This window comes from Oncorhynchus mykiss, chromosome 8, assembly GCF_057628025.1.
Source record: "Oncorhynchus mykiss isolate SJ-2025 chromosome 8, ASM5762802v1, whole genome shotgun sequence".
NCBI classification, from domain to species: Eukaryota; Metazoa; Chordata; class Actinopteri; order Salmoniformes; family Salmonidae; genus Oncorhynchus; species Oncorhynchus mykiss.
Window position 1 is genome coordinate 19306933 of NC_143029.1, and position 16737 is coordinate 19323669.

Sequence of the window (16737 nt, forward strand, 5' to 3'; positions counted from 1 at the left end):
CAATGGTGCAGCTGTAGAACTTTTTGAGGATCTGAGGGCCCGTGCCAAATCTTTTCAGCCTCCTAAGGGGGAAGAGGTGTTGTCGTGCCCTCTTCACAACTGTGTGGGTGTGTGTGGACCATGTTAATTCCTCAACTCAACTCCGCTCTCGAACCCACTCCACTACAACCCCATCGATGTGGATGGGGGCGTGCTCGCCCCTCTGTTTCCTGTAGTCCACGATCCATGTTCAGTCCCAGGGTCCTGAGCTTGGAGGAGACTATAGTATTGAATGTGAGCTGTAGTCTCCAATTGACTCAAATGATGTCAATTGGCCTATCAGAAGCTTCTAAAGCCATGACATAATTTTTTTTTTTTCCCCCAAGCTGTTTAAAAGCAGTCTACTTCGTGTATGTAAACTGCTGACCCACTGGAATTGTGATACAGTGAATTATAAGTGAAATGATCTGTCTGTAAACAATTGTTGAAAAATTACTTGTGTCATGCACTAAGTAGATGTCCTAACCGACTTGCAAAAACCATAGTTTGTTAACAAGACATTTGTGGAGTGGTTGAAAAACGAGTTTTAATGACTCCAACCTAAGTGTATGTTAACCTCCGACTTCAACTGTTGATGTATATTATCAATGCCCATGTTCAATGTTCATGTTCAGTTCTTCAGATCCCGTTGATAGGATAGTCTTGAACAGAGCTTGTCCAGTTTGTTCTCCAGTGTTTGTACATTCGTCAATAGAACAGAGGGTAGAGGCGGTTTATTTCTTTGCCGTTTCAGTTTCATCAGGGTGCCCACACTTCCGCCTCTATATTGTCGTCTCTTTTAAGTGTCAGGGATTAGGGCTGGTCCGGGTTGAGCAGTATGTCCTGCGCCACTGACTCATTGAAGTCGAAATCTTCATCAAAATTTGAGGTTAATGATCACTGTTCTGATGTCCATAAATTCTTTTCGATCATAGGAACCGATGGCTGAAACATTATGTACAAAAAAAGTTAAGATCAGCACAAATCAACACAAAATATCAGAATTGGTTAAATGATTTCTTTTTTATTTGGTGTTTGGTGATAGGCTTACTTCCCATAAGTGGGCTATTACCGCTGTGGTGTGGCCTGAGGTTTGCCGGTGCTTATTATTTTGTCTGTGACTCATGCAGAAAATCGGAGCAATGTATTAGCAATGAAACACCAAACAGACTGTTATTGTTCAATTCTGGCATCCATTTCACCCAATCTATTTTGAGAATCTAAACTACCAGGTTTAGATTGTTGTTGGTCTAGTTTAGATTTACCATCAGCGGTTGAAACTATTTTGAAAATGCAGTTTCCCTTGAAGCAAGTCCTGTTTTTAGTTTATTATCACCTAATGGCTTTTCTTTAAATACAATCAAGGGGACCAGGGTAAATGTCCTTCAGACAAAAACAATGACAACAGTGATTTGCACAACATTTATTTTTTATTCACTCTGTCAACCAGCCAAAGTCAGCTATTCTTTCTGACCATTCTGATCACTGTGTAAACATTACCATGTTTTAGTTGTGTTTGCAGAGGGAGTGGGTTGGCAGGCACTCTCACTTGGTTGCCATGGATGAAATGACAGTCAGAAGCTAGGTTTCCATCCAAATGTTCATGTGAATATTCTAAAAGCCGCATAAAAACAATATGCACATTTTCCCACCAGAGATGTGCTACCATCAAATTGACTTGTTGCAGATAAAGGGCTGTGCGCGATGATGTAGTGAACATAAAATACCTTTTGTGTTTAAAAACCCATGTATCGGATAAAAAACTTAAAAAACTTAATTGGGTTTACATCGCATTTTCAACTCTACTGATGGTTTTCTCACCAAAATATGCGTTATATTGCGAGTGTGCACTCTCTGGTATTGGCACGTGCGCTTCAGCCAACAGCGCTGTCTGCCGAGCCAGTTCCCAGACTTAATTCATTTGTTAATTTTTATTTGTCAAACAGCAGCCAAGCATCGATTATCATGTCACCAGAATAAGACCCTCGATATTTATTGGAAATGAGCATCAAGCTCATCACCTTGCACTCTCACCACCCTTTGAAGTGAATTATAATTGATTTAATCTGTAACCTAATAAATTGCATGCTTTCCCGATTAGTCATAGTGGGAGGACCACACAACATGTCATCTAGTGACTATCATGGTTATTATATAAATATTTAAACCAACATTTTTCGCATAATTCATTTTACCGTCACAAAAGAGCCCTAGTGTATTTAGTTTTGTGGACATTTGGAAAGGTTACCGAAAAATGTTTTGTTTCCATCAGGCCTGTCATGACATATGCTTTAGGTTAGTGACAGTGTGTCCATGCAGTGGAAGATCCTTAGTACTGTAAATAGATAAGGAAAACAGTTGTATAATTAAGCAATAACGCCCGAGGAGGTGTGGTATATGGCCAATATACCGCGGATGAGGGCTGTATCTAGGCATTCCGCAACACTTCAAAGCCCTTATTGCTATTATAAACGGGTTACCAATGTAGTTAGATGTTTTGTCATACCCTTGGTATAGGGTCTGATATACCATGTGTGTCAACCAATCAGCATTCAGGGCTCTAACCACCCAGTTTATAAATGGAATTTTGTTTCAGAAGAAGTTAATAAAGGAAAAAATAGAGAGAAGCTATTTTAATGATGATATATAAAAGCAAAGGAGATTCTAATTGAATTGCGCTCTGATTCAGTATATAGCACACATAAACCACAACATGCATTCTTCAATGGCATTCTAATACGTGCCAAGAAAACCTGCATGTGGCTATCTATTCTGTCAGAGAATATGCTGCTAGTAGCTACACTAATCTTCCCTGCGCCACAGACCATGGTTACTCAACGACACAGCTTCTAACAGAGTCAGCATGTTCTGGGCAACACAGAATAACAAGAGCAAATGTCTGGCGGCAGCTGAGCAGAGAGAGCAGAATGCTTGCCTTGCCTTTGTTCAGTCTCAGGGAAAAGCTTGGCATGCACATTTCCACACACAGAGCCGTAGTGTTTCACTTGGACCTGTAGTGGTTCTCGGTCCAAAACACACAGCAGCAGCCTGCCTGCTCTGGATTTATCGACCCAGTGCGCTGTAGCCGCATGAAGAACGCCAGCTCGTTAGTCAGTCCCGAGCTGCATCCCAAATGGCACCCATAGGGCTTTGGTCAAATATGTGTGCACTACAGGGAACGGTGTGCCATTTTGGAGACAGCTTTCTCCAGGCCCAACTCAGGGAGACACTGTTTTCTTGTGGTTCCTTTCACTCTCTTATCCCCAGATTTGTGACTTGTTTTGACTCGTGCTCGATGAGTGTAATACAAAACCCGCATTGATCTAAAACCCTAAATGTGTATAATGTGGTAATGACTGCCAAGGCTTAAATGCCCATAGAAATAGACTGAATTGCAAGCTATTTAAGTTTCCAAGTGTTATGTGGGGTTATATATATGAGCCAGGGGTGGTTAGTGAACTGAAAGCCGATACCTCATGGGTCCAAGTTCATGTGGCCTCTTTAAAGGTGTATTGGCTGTCCTGACAACAGAGGCTGTGCTGACATTTGGCCCATATCCAGCCAGAGCTTTCCCTGTGAAGCTGTTGAAAAACATGACCCATTTTTCCCAGAACAGGCCACGAACAACTGCTCTGTTCTTATATTCTTGCCACACACTCACAATGAGGGTTCTGTGCAATGGTCATGGCCAAATTATTTTTCATGTCTTTTCTTTTGACATATGTTTGGCTGTTTCTGACAGACAAACAGGTTTGATAAGTAGATTTGATACAGGAAACATATACATTGGGATGTACAGCACTTTCACAAAATATTGATTGCACAATACTTGTATGTGTTATGGATCTATCAGATATTGTGTGTAACCTTTATTTAACAAGGCAAGTCACTTAAGAACAAATGATTTTTTACAATGACGGTAGTCCATAAATCGGGACCTTTTGATGGTAATTGCTGCAGTCGTTAATTGACACACTGGGTGTTATGTGGAGCAGAAAACCAGAATCTACATAGATATAATCTCATCTTGATCCCATGAAAGGGCTGAGTCAGAGTTTTTATTTACTCAGTCCAGTAAAATGTCCCCTAGGGCAGCTGCAATCTTGCTTCCTGTGGACCAGAGAGAGAGAGAGAGTGGATTAAGGGCACCTGATCACGGCAGTGAGGTTTGACTGAGGTGATGCCCTGACAGACAGAGACTGTCCTGATGACATGAAGTCTGTTTCACCACACTGGCTTTGCTCCTCTTCTCTGCTCTCAAATTCACTTGAGAGTGGAGTGATTCTACAAAGGATCCATCCCCTGTGATGGATTTACTGCAATAAGCTCATTGATTCTGTGTCAATGTGGAAGGAGTATTATACTGAAATGCTAAGCTGAAACAACAACACTGTTATTTTCAGTACTCTACTGTACAGTATAATATAATAGATAATATATGCCATTTAGCAAACACTTTTATCCAAACTACTTACAATCATGCATGCATACATTTTACATATGGGTGGTCCCAGGAATCAAACTCACTATCCTGGTGTTGCAAGCACCATGTTCTACCAACTGAGCTACATAGTCTGGCCTTCCCCCTGGATAAATACAATGTGCATCTTTGCATTTGCCATAACGAAATTACCTCTATACCTTTTGTAGAAGTCATGTGACTGCACGGGATCCCTGTTTGTTAGTTTAGCCGATTATAAAGAGTGCATACTGCTGAACGCCGACCGTTGTGGGGTACTACGAGAAAGCAGTTATACCAGAATTGGTCTGGTGTGGGTGGCTAGTCCTTGTGGCTCTGTGATTCCAGTCAGTGTGGCCAGCATCACAGAGGCAGTGGTCTGCCTGTAAACCCAGGGCTTATTAGCACAATGCCGTGTCATAGCCTAGGGATTAGTTTGTTATTAAACACTAACCTCAATAACCCCCCCTCATTTCCCCCATCCAAAGCCCAAATCAAACTTGCGGCATATACAATCACAGCATTATTCCCCCTGTTCTGTCTCTGCCCCTCCCCCTCACTTTTCAAGCTTCTTACTACAGTACTAGCCTGCCTTGCGGGTAGAACCGAAGGGGGAGACAGGCTGTGTGTGTGCATGGTTGTGTGCGTGTGATATAGTACATTGTCAATGCAGAGAGCCACTCCCCCCTGGCTGTAACCCTGTCTGTCCTTGTCGGTGGACACTCTGAAATTACAGCCAACTGTGCCCTAGCTCGAGCCAACGCCCTGGCTGCATGTTTAGTGTACGGTGTCGTCAGGATCGCAGGGAGGGACACTCACAGAGAGGTATTCTTCCATGGGATTTCAGGTCAGGTGACACTATGAGTGAATAATTCATTACGGCCCGTTTCAGCTCTTTCCCAACAAAGCCACACACACACACACACACACACACAGAGATCGTAGTCTATCTAAAGGGCTCGATTGATTATGGATTCAGTTGTGCCCCCGCTGACAAAAATAGCGGGGAGAGGATGAACATGAAGAGAAACAGCTGATTGTGTGGGAGTATAATGTCTTTATCTTAGTGCAGTAATACAGAGTCCTTAGTGTGTAGAAATATAATGTATTGATGTTAATACAGTGTAGTGAAGGCAGACTGTAGTGGCGTGTCTCTCAGCCTCAGCTGTGCAGGGTCTGTGTGTTGCCTGCCACGCTGATGTTGTAACATCTGCTTTGGGCCCATTGGTAAGACACACAAGGTTTCAGTGAAGAAACTAAAGCACACAGCGCAGGTGGGAGCATCTCTCTTATGTAATAAATCCATGGAAACACAGCTGGGCTGGCTGCATAGCCTGGTGGTCCATCTGTCTGCTGGTGCAGAGGGTTGGAGTGAGATGGAGAGTTCATAACGACAACAACAACAACTACAACACGAGTTCCCACTTCATGTGATTAGAGTAGTGTGGAAATCCCTCATGATTTGTGAGCAAACTATAATGGGCATGGATAATTCAATATCTAGATATCCGAATGGAGGTTCATATTTGATTACTTGAGGGAGTGTTCATTTTTGGAGGCCTTTTTTAACAATGGAAAAGCTTTGTCTAAATGAAATGAAATTATCCTTGTGACATTTTAACCTACAATGATATATCATGACATTTAAAATTCTTGATTTTAAAAAACAACACATTTTTTAATGTACCTGTAGTTTTTATAACGGTGCGTTGAGCTACTTCTGCCCATTTAGCCGTCAAGGGCCCTGACATCGGTATGCTATTTCCCCCACTTGAAATGGCAATTACCTGTGCTCACGTAATGGAGTTTCCACAATACCTGACATAGATCAATGCAGAACTCGCACCAGAGCATGTTTTTGTAACAGAATCAGTTCTATAATGGTGAAAAACAGACTCCTCTTTAGCTGTTGTTGCTGTTAGCCAAACTACCGGAGAAAAGTAACATGTCGGCTGTCCGGCATGTAGATTTGCGTCGTTCTGATTGGTCAAATTAATAGTGGTATTTTGAAACAAAAATGTCATTTAGACTATCCTGATGTTTCATGATATTATTCAAATAGTACAATTATTTCAAATGCCCATCCCTAGAGGACTCTTCCTTTTAGTTTCGTTTTCCATATGCTGCCAATCTTTATCTGACATGTTGATGTGAGGATAAGACACGAGAGATGTGTGGCACATAGCCTCCAGTACAGCATGTACAAAATTGTTATATTTAATGCAGTGTAATTGTTTCCAACTTCGTGTCAGAATTCTGCAAATAAACTGAATGACTCTTGTCCCAGTTCAGTAATTCGGAAGGTGTTAATTAATTGCAATGAAAGAGGTGTTTTTTTCTGTTGGAGATTTATGGAAGCTCTTGCTGTGTGTTGCAGCTGTTACGAGAACTGAAACACCCCAACGTGATCGCCCTGCAGAAAGTGTTCCTGTCTCACAGTGACAGAAAGGTGTGGCTCCTCTTTGACTACGCTGAGCACGACCTTTGGGTAAGTGTTTCATCACAACTGCCAGTCAGAAGACCAGTTTTAGGTTTTTGTTTGGATGTTTTAGTTGTTTCGTCTTTGTTCTTGACGTTTTCCTGTCTGTAAAGGACCGTGTATGGTACATGATGTATTGTATGTTGTGGAAACTAGCTGTTTGATTCCCTTGCTTGATCAGTTTCTCAATGCCACTCCCCCTGGTCTCCTTTCAGCACATCATCAAGTTCCACCGTGCCTCTAAGGCCAATAAAAAGCCCATACAGCTGCCGAGAGGCATGGTCAAGTCTCTCCTGTATCAGATTCTGGACGGGATCCATTACCTCCATGCCAACTGGGTGCTTCACAGGGATCTGGTGAGTCGATTGTACTGTAGTTCCAGTGTCCCTTTACAATGTTGCTACACATGCTCACTGACACCTCATCCACTGATCTGTCCTTTTCCTATTGGTCACTGATATGAACTGCTTTCAACCAATAGGGTGCATGCAAATAAGTTACTTGTTTGCATATCTAGAAGCAGCAATGAGTGGTGTTCACTGCAAAAAGGATCATTAAAGCAACCCTCTTGCCAGCTAACTGAATCCTGTGTTGTCTGGCACAAGTGCTGTTATGTCCTTGTACTGTTTATTATTATGATTCTAAGGCCCTTGGCTATGGAGCAAAGTGTCTTGGCTTGGTGAGTGTTGTCAATTCTTCCCCCCTACCCTCACCACCACCACCACCCAGCCTGTACTCTAGCACCCCTGTGAGACTTTCTCCCCCATACCTTTCCCACAGTGTTTTCCTGGAAGGTCAGGCTGTTCACCTGACTCTGCTGGGCTCATTGTAGCGGAAGGTCAGCCCTGGGCCAGGCTGGAACGAGGTCACAGGATTGTTTTCTCTCTTATCTGGCTGTAGAAACCTCCTCTCCTCACGACCCCTCTCAACACAAGAGCACTCTCTGTCTCTCTCTTATCTCTTTCTGCAGTTCCTTTTAGAAATAAGCTTTTATTTTGGTTGAGAAGCTTTTTTTTATTTTCTGATTGTCCCAAACTTAACTGATTATGGTGCAACTTGGACATTCCATGATAAGGGCTATCTTACACTGTTATAACACTACATTACACTGTTATAACACTACATTACACTTATAACACTATATTACACTGTTATAACTCTACATTACACTTATAACACTATATTAAACTTTTATAACACTATATTACAGTGACACAACACTTATGGCTGGGAATTGCCAGGGACCTGACGATACGATATTATCACAATACTTAGATGCCAATGCGATATGTATTGCGATTCTCACAATTTTATATGTATTGCAATTCGATACTGTGGTTTTATTGCCATTCGATGTTCCAAACGTATTGCTCACCATATGTCTGCTACAGAGGAACAAGAGAGAGCCACGAGAACGAGTTTTGATCAGTCATGGAAATAGAAGTGCTGAAAACAAATTGGCTCCTTATTTAAAAAGAAGATGGAGAACAAGCTATACCTGCACCAAAACACTGGAGTTTTGGTGCAGGTACAGCCAACTAGCGCAAAAATGATGTTGCGATATTGTCAAAACGATACAATATATCGTAAAAAACAATATCCCGATATATAACTGTATCGATTTTCCCCCTATCACTAATAATAGCATATAACAGAAGCATAACACTTACCAACTAGCTGATGGAAAGACAATCGTTTGTCTCCTGCCAGCCAGTGGGAAGTCAGCTGCTATTAGAGGACACCAGCTGTGTCATTATATTGACATCCTTCAAGCAGTAAACACAGGGGATGATTGCAATGAGTAGAGACTGCTGTAAATATATTTTCCTGCTAGCACACCCATCAAAGTGTTAAAACGGATAAAAATACCCCTTATGGAACAGCGAGGACTACGAAGAGTCACACACACAGGTACAAACACACATAACATACACACTATACACACACGTACAGTCCCTCTTTGATGAGTGTGTTATCAGGAAAATATCTTTCCATCAGCTAGTTGGTAAGTGTTATGCCTACTGTTATATACTATTATTAGTGATGGGGGGAAAATCGATACAGTTACATATCGAGATATTGTTTTTGATTTGATTACACCTGGATTGTGTATTGTAGTAGAGTAGGGGCCTGGAACACACTTCATGTATCGTGAAATCTGTTGTTAAATGTATTTTTATGTTTGGTATTATAATGTATATTACTGCCTTAATGTTTTTATGGACCCCAGGAAGAGTAGCTTCTGCGATAATAAATACAATTGTCTATGGGTGGATGAATGGGTAGTAGGGAATCTATTCTATTCTAACTCATTGGTGCCCAGATGTTTGGTGTTTACTACCAGCACACTAATTGAGTCGGCACACTTCAGAGTATAAGTCAGTCAGTTGATGTGACTTCCGTCCCGTCTCTGGAGACTAATGCAGAGTATGAATGAATCTGCAAGTCCCACAGCTCCAGCATTCTTATCAGGCCTTCATCGGGCCATCCCCTCTCATGTAATCTCTCTCAGCTCTCCCAGATGGCAGCGTGGTGCGACGAGGACCAACGCTAACTCCCGTTATATAAATACACAGGGATCTATCAGTCAGGGCCTCAGCCTCACTAACTCGGCCTATACCCCAACAGCCAAGGTGGAGTAATGCAGGGATGAAGACATACTACTGCACTGCCATGCCATTGATGGCCCCTTGTTCAATATGTGTCCCTTGTAGGGGTTATTTTGGAGGTGAAATCCGAGTTTATTGATAACTTTGCGAGGATAGTGGATCATGTTGTCGTTGATGATGGTGATTGCTGAGCAGTTTATGACATGGTATTACTTGTTGAGAGTGTGTCATCAATAGCGTATTTCTTTAATTCTGCTTAGAGATTCTATAGGATTAAGCAGGTCTTTAATGCCTGGTCAATAGATGTGGTTAATGAATCACCCAGGATACAACAGAAGGGACAATGGTCTTGTGTTTTTGATTTCATATGTCTGACCTCAACACTAAGGGTATATGCTGCCGTCACTGCCTTCCTGTTGTACAAGAATGCCTGTATCTAAGCAGAGGCCTCTGTCAGTACTACTGTACATGGTCAGTACATACCTAGCAACTGCTGGAATTAAAACACACTGGCACAGTAGCTAGCGTTGTTTTTCTCTCTTATCTGGACACCAATTCATCCGGCTCTTAATAACTATTTTCTTTGCCCCAGGGTGAATTTCTCTGTTGTCGCTTTCTCTGTGTCTGATTCCAGATAAAGGTTGATGTTTTGCAGTTTTCTCAAAGCAAGCACTTCCTGCTATTGTGGAAATTCCACTCTCAAGCTGGTGGTGTTCGGAATCGGGATACGTGGGTATGTGTAGTCTGTTTTGCACAGGGAGTTTGTTGGCCATTCCATTGTGAAATTGTCCTGAATATGAAAGAGTCAACTTCCTTTGTCTACCACTTTATAGCCGTGTACCTCAGATGTTGCTACTCAATGGAAAATGCCACATTCCACCCCATCTGGACATTTTTCTCCCGAGTCATGTTGGGGGAGTTGTGTTAGATTTAGGCTAAAGGGTGAGTAATGCAAACAGCATTCCTAATCTCTTCGGGGGCTAGTTACTCCAGCGACTCAGTGCTTTATCAACAGCCACATGGGTAGCACGTCTTTCATGGCTCCTACCACCACTCTTTCATGGCTCCCTACACACGGCTCCCTACACTACTGTCTTATTATGCAACACTCAACCTTGTGCTGCAGCTGGGCACTGCACCGCTGCAGAGAGACCAGCCTCCCCTCACCACTGTACCCATCCTCTGTCTCGAGCAAGTCAGGCAGCACCTCCCCATCCTCAGTCTCCAGCGAGACAGGCAGCACCTTCCCATCCTCAGTCTCCAGCGAACCAGGCAGCATCTCCCCATCCTTAGTCTCCAGCGAACCAGGCAGCACCTTCCCATCCTCAGTCTCCAGTGAACCAGGCAGCTCCTCCCCATTCTCAGTCTCCAGCTAACCAGGCAGTCCCACCCCCATCTCCTGCCTAAGTTATATAACCCACACCAGCCACTAGCCAGCATAGTTAGATCCCAGATTGCAGGTCCCACTCCCCCCCTGAAAGTCAATATGTCCAGGCTGTCAGATTTCAGCTGCAGCATATAGCTAGGTTGCACTCTCTCACCTGCCGGCCAATGGTGGGTTGTTGTCATGATTGATTACTAAGGACATGCCCTTATCTCTGACGTAATGGAATATTGTTCAAAGCTGGAGTAATCCCTGGCTACCCGCAGTCACATGCCACGTCCGCAACAAGAAAATGTCTAGGAAAATAGCATCCACACCAACTGTCCTTTGTCTGAATATGTATGTGCCCGGTGCCCTCTATATCCTGTGTGCAGTGGGCTGTGGCAGGCCTGCACTGCTATAACATGGTTATGACAGTAAAGTGGTTAACGCCTGTGCGCCGAGAAAAACAGGGTCATTACTTAATCTGAAAAAAGACGCCTACAGAGAAAAGCAAGGAGAAAGCTGCTGAATTAATAATGGCACTGTTGTATGTTTCCCAGTACATGTAAAGACAGTGTTGTTATGTTTTTTTGTGAAAGAGAGGCACCTCCTTAGGGATTGCGTTTTCTGTCCATGGAGGATTTACGGCAGTGTTTCCCAAACTCGGTCCTCGGGACCCCCAACTAATCATCAAGCTTTGAATCAGCTGTGTAGTGCCAGGGCAAAAAACAAAACTACACCCTTGGGGTCCCGGGGACCGAGTTTGGTAAACGCTAACTTAGGGATATCTGTTTACCACTCCTGACCCACTGCACAAAGTCTCCTAACTTTTCTGGGAAGCTAAACACATGTTAGAGTCAATCAAATCCAAACTTTTGCAGAAAAAATATTTCACACAGCAACATTACAACCTCATTAACATGGTCATTTTACTTTTTAATTGCCCGTTCATCCAGTCTGTGTTTTATGAGAGTATTTTCATAGTTATTGTTTACCTGTATGAAAATATGATCTCTTTGAACATTGGGCCAATGAAAATGAATGTCTTTGGATTGAATCCATTAGCCCAGTTTAGAATTTCAAAGAGGAGCCGGTACCAGTCATTTGGGCTTGAAAAGAAACCCTGCTCATGTGAGTCGTCATAGTGTTTGCCGATAGCAGTGTTTTGTTGTGTGTTTGAATAATAGAGATCATTATAAGTGGCATCCCTAGAGCAAACCCTGTTTGCTATAGGAACCTGTTTGTTGAACAAATTGAATCCTATGAGATTTAAGATTCACACAGATTCAGGGGACTAACAGACAATGGAAGGATTTGGAGTGGAGCTCAAGATTATAAATTGCTTGGCTGGGCTGATGAGACAGTGGATTGCGCAGTCAGATGGAACACAGTAAATAGGCATTTTAACATCATAGATTTAGCCGGTGGTAACTTGTGGAATAGACACCGGCTGGAATGCGGTTTTAACCAATCAGCATTCAGGATTAGACCCACCCGTTTTATAAGATGAAATAAATAGTGGGTTGCCTACTAGTTGAATATAGTCATTGGAAATGTTATTGTGTACTGTATACATCTGGCACTGTGATGTCTTTAATGTGCAGCATGGATAGTGGATGGGTAGGAGATGAAGCAGAGCTAGATTATTTTTCTTTGGGCATAAATCTTTGGATAAAGTGAAAGTGAAAACAGTGGTGGTTATGTGCTGGACACACCATGGCAAACTGTGTTCTTTGATTGACATATAATGTAAATTTGTTTTCTGCAAGATGAGTTCTTGGAACACAGACTGTCTGGCTGGTTTCTCCATGTGTCCGGATTTGAATTGGCTAGGTGGTTCTGGTATCATGCAGGAAACCACAGAATTATTATTATTATTGCGTGGTTGGAATCAGTGTCCCAAAGGAACAGGCATGATTCACAACCATGGCAGACCTTGATATCAATGATCAGTACAATCATTGACAGAGCAATTTTTCACGGAAGTTTTATAGTAGTTTGACCTCTTTTTTTGTCTTTGGCAGTATGTAGGTCAATAGCGCAATTCACTTTCCATTTGGCATGCTCTGCCTCTGTTATTTGTATGTTACACTGATATTACCAAAACTTCCCTCCAAAAGACATTGGACATGCATGGCATTTTTGTCTATTTAAGCAATAAGGCCAAGGAGGTGTGGTTTATGGCCAATATACAACGACTAAGAGATGTTCTTAAGCACGACACAACACGGAGTGCTTGGATACTGGTGGTATATTGGCCATATACCGCAAACCCCTAAGGTGCCTTATTGCTATTATAAACTGGTTACCAACATAATTAGAGTAGTAAAAATAAATGTTTTGTCATACCCGTGGTATTGGCTTTCAGCTAATCAGCATTCAAGGCTTGAAACACACAATTTAGAATGTCTGAAATACCACAGCTTTCAGCCAATCAGCATCCAGGAGCAAAACTACCCAGTTTATAATACAGTGCCTTGCGAAAGTATTCGGCCCCTTTGAACTTTGCGACCTTTTGACACATTTCAGGCTTCAAACATAAAGATATAAAACTGTATTTTTTTGTGAAGAATCAACAACAAGTGGGACACAATCATGAAGTGGAACGACATTTATTGGATATTTCAAACTTTTTTAACAAATCAAAAACTGAAAAATTGGGCGTGCAAAATTATTCAGCCCCCTTAAGTTAACACTTTGTAGCGCCACCTTTTGCTGCGATTACAGTTGTAAGTCGCTTGGGTATGTCTCTATCAGTTTTGCACATCGAGAGACTGAAATTTTTTCCCATTCCTCCTTGTAAAACAGCTCGAGCTCAGTGAGGTTGGATGGAGAGCATTTGTGAACAGCAGTTTTCAGTTCTTTCCACAGATTCTCAATTGGATTCAGGTCTGGACTTTGACTTGGCCATTCTAACACCTGGATATGTTTATTTTTGAACCATTCCATTGTAGATTTTGCTTTATGTTTTGGATAATTGTCTTGTTGGAAGACAAATCTCCGTCCCAGTCTCAGGTCTTTTGCAGACTCCATCAGGTTTTCTTCCAGAATGGTCCTGTATTTGGCTCCATCCATCTTCCCATCAATTTTAACCATCTTCCCTGTCCCTGCTGAAGAAAAGCAGGCCCAAACCATGATGCTGCCACCACCATGTTTGACATTGAGGATGGTGTGTTCAGCTGTGTTGCTTTTACGCCAAACATAACGTTTTGCATTGTTGCCAAAAAGTTCAATTTTGGTTTCATCTGACCAGAGCACCTTCTTCCACATGTTTGGTGTGTCTCCCAGGTGGCTTGTGGCAAACTTTAAACTACACTTTTTATGGATATCTTTAAGAAATGGCTTTCTTCTTGCCACTCTTCCATAAAGGCCAGATTTGTGCAATATACAACTGATTGTTGTCCTATGGACAGAGTCTCCCACCTCAGCTGTAGATCTCTGCAGTTCATCCAGAGTGATCATGGGCCTCTTGGCTGCATCTCTGATCAGTCTTCTCCTTGTATGAGCTGAAAGTTTAGAGGGACGGCCAGGTCTTGGTAGATTTGCAGTGGTCTGATACTCCTTCCATTTCAATATTATCGCTTGCACAGTGCTCCTTGGGATGTTTAAAGCTTGGGAAATCTTTTTGTATCCAAATACGGCTTTAAACTTATTCACAACAGTATCTCAGACCTGCCTGGTGTGTTCCTTGTTCTTCATGATGCTCTCTGCGCTTTTAACGGACCTCTGAGACTATCACAGTGCAGGTGCATTTATACGGAGACTTGATTACACACAGGTGGATTGTATTTATCATCATTAGTCATTTAGGTCAACATTGGATCATTCAGAGATCCTCACTGAACTTCTGGAGAGAGTTTGCTGCACTGAAAGTAAAGGGGCTGAATAATTTTGCACGCCCAATTTTTCAGTTTTTGATTTGTTAAAAAAGTTTGAAATATCCAATAAATGTCGTTCCACTTCATGATTGTGTCCCACTTGTTGTTGATTCTTCACAAAAAAATACAGTTTTATATCTTTATGTTTGAAGCCTGAAATGTGGCAAAAGGTCGCAAAGTTCAAGGGGGCCGAATACTTTCGCAAGGCACTGTATGTGATACACCTGTGAAGTGAGTGTAACCTCATTTCTATGTGTTGTTGTCTTACTTGGTATTGGAGCCTCTGAGGCTTCCCTAATGGCTGAAACACACACAGAACAAGATTATTAAATGTTTGTCTGTTTGTCTCTCTCTCCTCTAGAAACCAGCCAACATTCTGGTTATGGGGGAGGGCTCAGAACGAGGGCGAGTGAAAATCGGTAAGATGGGCTAAATGTACACTCTGAAGTCAATACACTGTAGATGATTGATGGAGCGGGCTGCTGATTCAGTTATTTAAAGCTTAAAACTCTGTCAGTAGGTTGATTATACATCATATTATTTGTATTCCCATTTGAAACTTGAATGTGAGCAAAACAGCTTAATAATGTGACCATTATTTCTATAGCAGATACAGTTTAAGTCGGAAGTTTACATACACCTTAGCCAAATACATTTAAACTCAGTTTTTCACAATTCCTGATATTTCATCCTAGCAAAAATTCCCTGTCTTAGGTCAATTAGGATCACCACTTTATTTTAAGAATGTGAAATGTCAGAATAATAGTAGAGAGAATGATTTATTTCAGCTTTTATTTCTTTCAACACATTCCCAGTGGGTCAGAAGTTTACATACACTCAATTAGTATTTGGTAGCATTGCCTTTAAATTGTTTAACTTGGGTCAAACATTTTGGGTAGCCTTCCACAAGCTTCCCACAATTAGTTGGGTGAATGTTGGCCCATTCCTCCTGACAGAGCTGGTGTAACTGAGTCAGGTTTGTAGGCCTCCTGGCTCTCACATGCTTTTTCAGCTCTGCCCACAAATGTTCTATGGGTCAGGGCTTTGTGATGGTCACTCCAATACCTTGACTTTATTGTTCCTAAGCCATTGTGCCACAACTTTGGAAGTATGCTTGGTGTCATTGTCCGTTTGGAAGACCCATTTGTGACCAAGCTTTAACTTCCTGACTGATGTTTTGAGATGTTGCTTCAGTATATCCACATCATTTTCCTTCCTCATGATCTATTGATTTATTTTGTGAAGTGCACCAGTCCCTCCTGCAGCAAAGCACCCCCACAACATGATGCTGCCACCCCTGTGCTTCACGGATGGGATGGTGTTCTTCGGCTTGCAAGCCTCCCCTTTTTTCCTCCAAACATAACAATGGTCATTATGGCCAAACAGTTCTATTTTTCTTTCATCAGACCAGAGGACATTTCTACAAAAGGTATGATCTTTGTCCCCATGTGCAGTTACAAACCGTCTGGCTTTTTTTATGGCGGTTTTGGAGCAGTGGCTTCTTCTTTGCTGAGCGGCCTTTCAAGTTATGTCGATATGTGACTCGTTTTACTGTGGATATAGATACTTTTGTATATGTTTCCTCCAGCATCTTCACAAAGTCCTTTGCTGTTGTTCTGGGATTTATTTGCACTTTTCGCACCAAAGTACATTCATCTCTAGGAGACAGAACGCGTCTCCTTCCTGAGCGGTATGACGGCTGCGTGGTCCCATTGTGTTTATACTTGCGCACTATTGTTTGTACAGATGAATGTGGGATGAACGTGGTACCTTCAGGCGTTTGGAAATTGCTCCCAAGGATGAACCAGACATGTGGAGGTCTACAGTTTTGTTTCTGAGGTCTTGGCTGATTTTCTTTTGATTTTCCCATGATGTCAAGCAAAGAGACACTGAGTTTGAAGGTAGGCCTTGAAATACATCCACAGGTA

The 16737-nt window shown here is 42.2% G+C and overlaps 1 protein-coding gene across 1 annotated transcript in view; it reads left to right on the forward strand.

The window, feature by feature from the left end:
• LOC110529529 (cyclin-dependent kinase 19) overlaps window positions 1-16737 on the forward strand; it is a 56769-nt gene that overhangs the window by 24570 nt on the left and 15462 nt on the right. The window contains exons 3-5 of the mRNA XM_021611779.3: window positions 6855-6965; window positions 7172-7312; window positions 15171-15228. Coding sequence (XP_021467454.1) covers window positions 6855-6965; window positions 7172-7312; window positions 15171-15228 — 310 coding nt within the window. The remainder of the gene's footprint in view (window positions 1-6854; window positions 6966-7171; window positions 7313-15170; window positions 15229-16737) is intronic.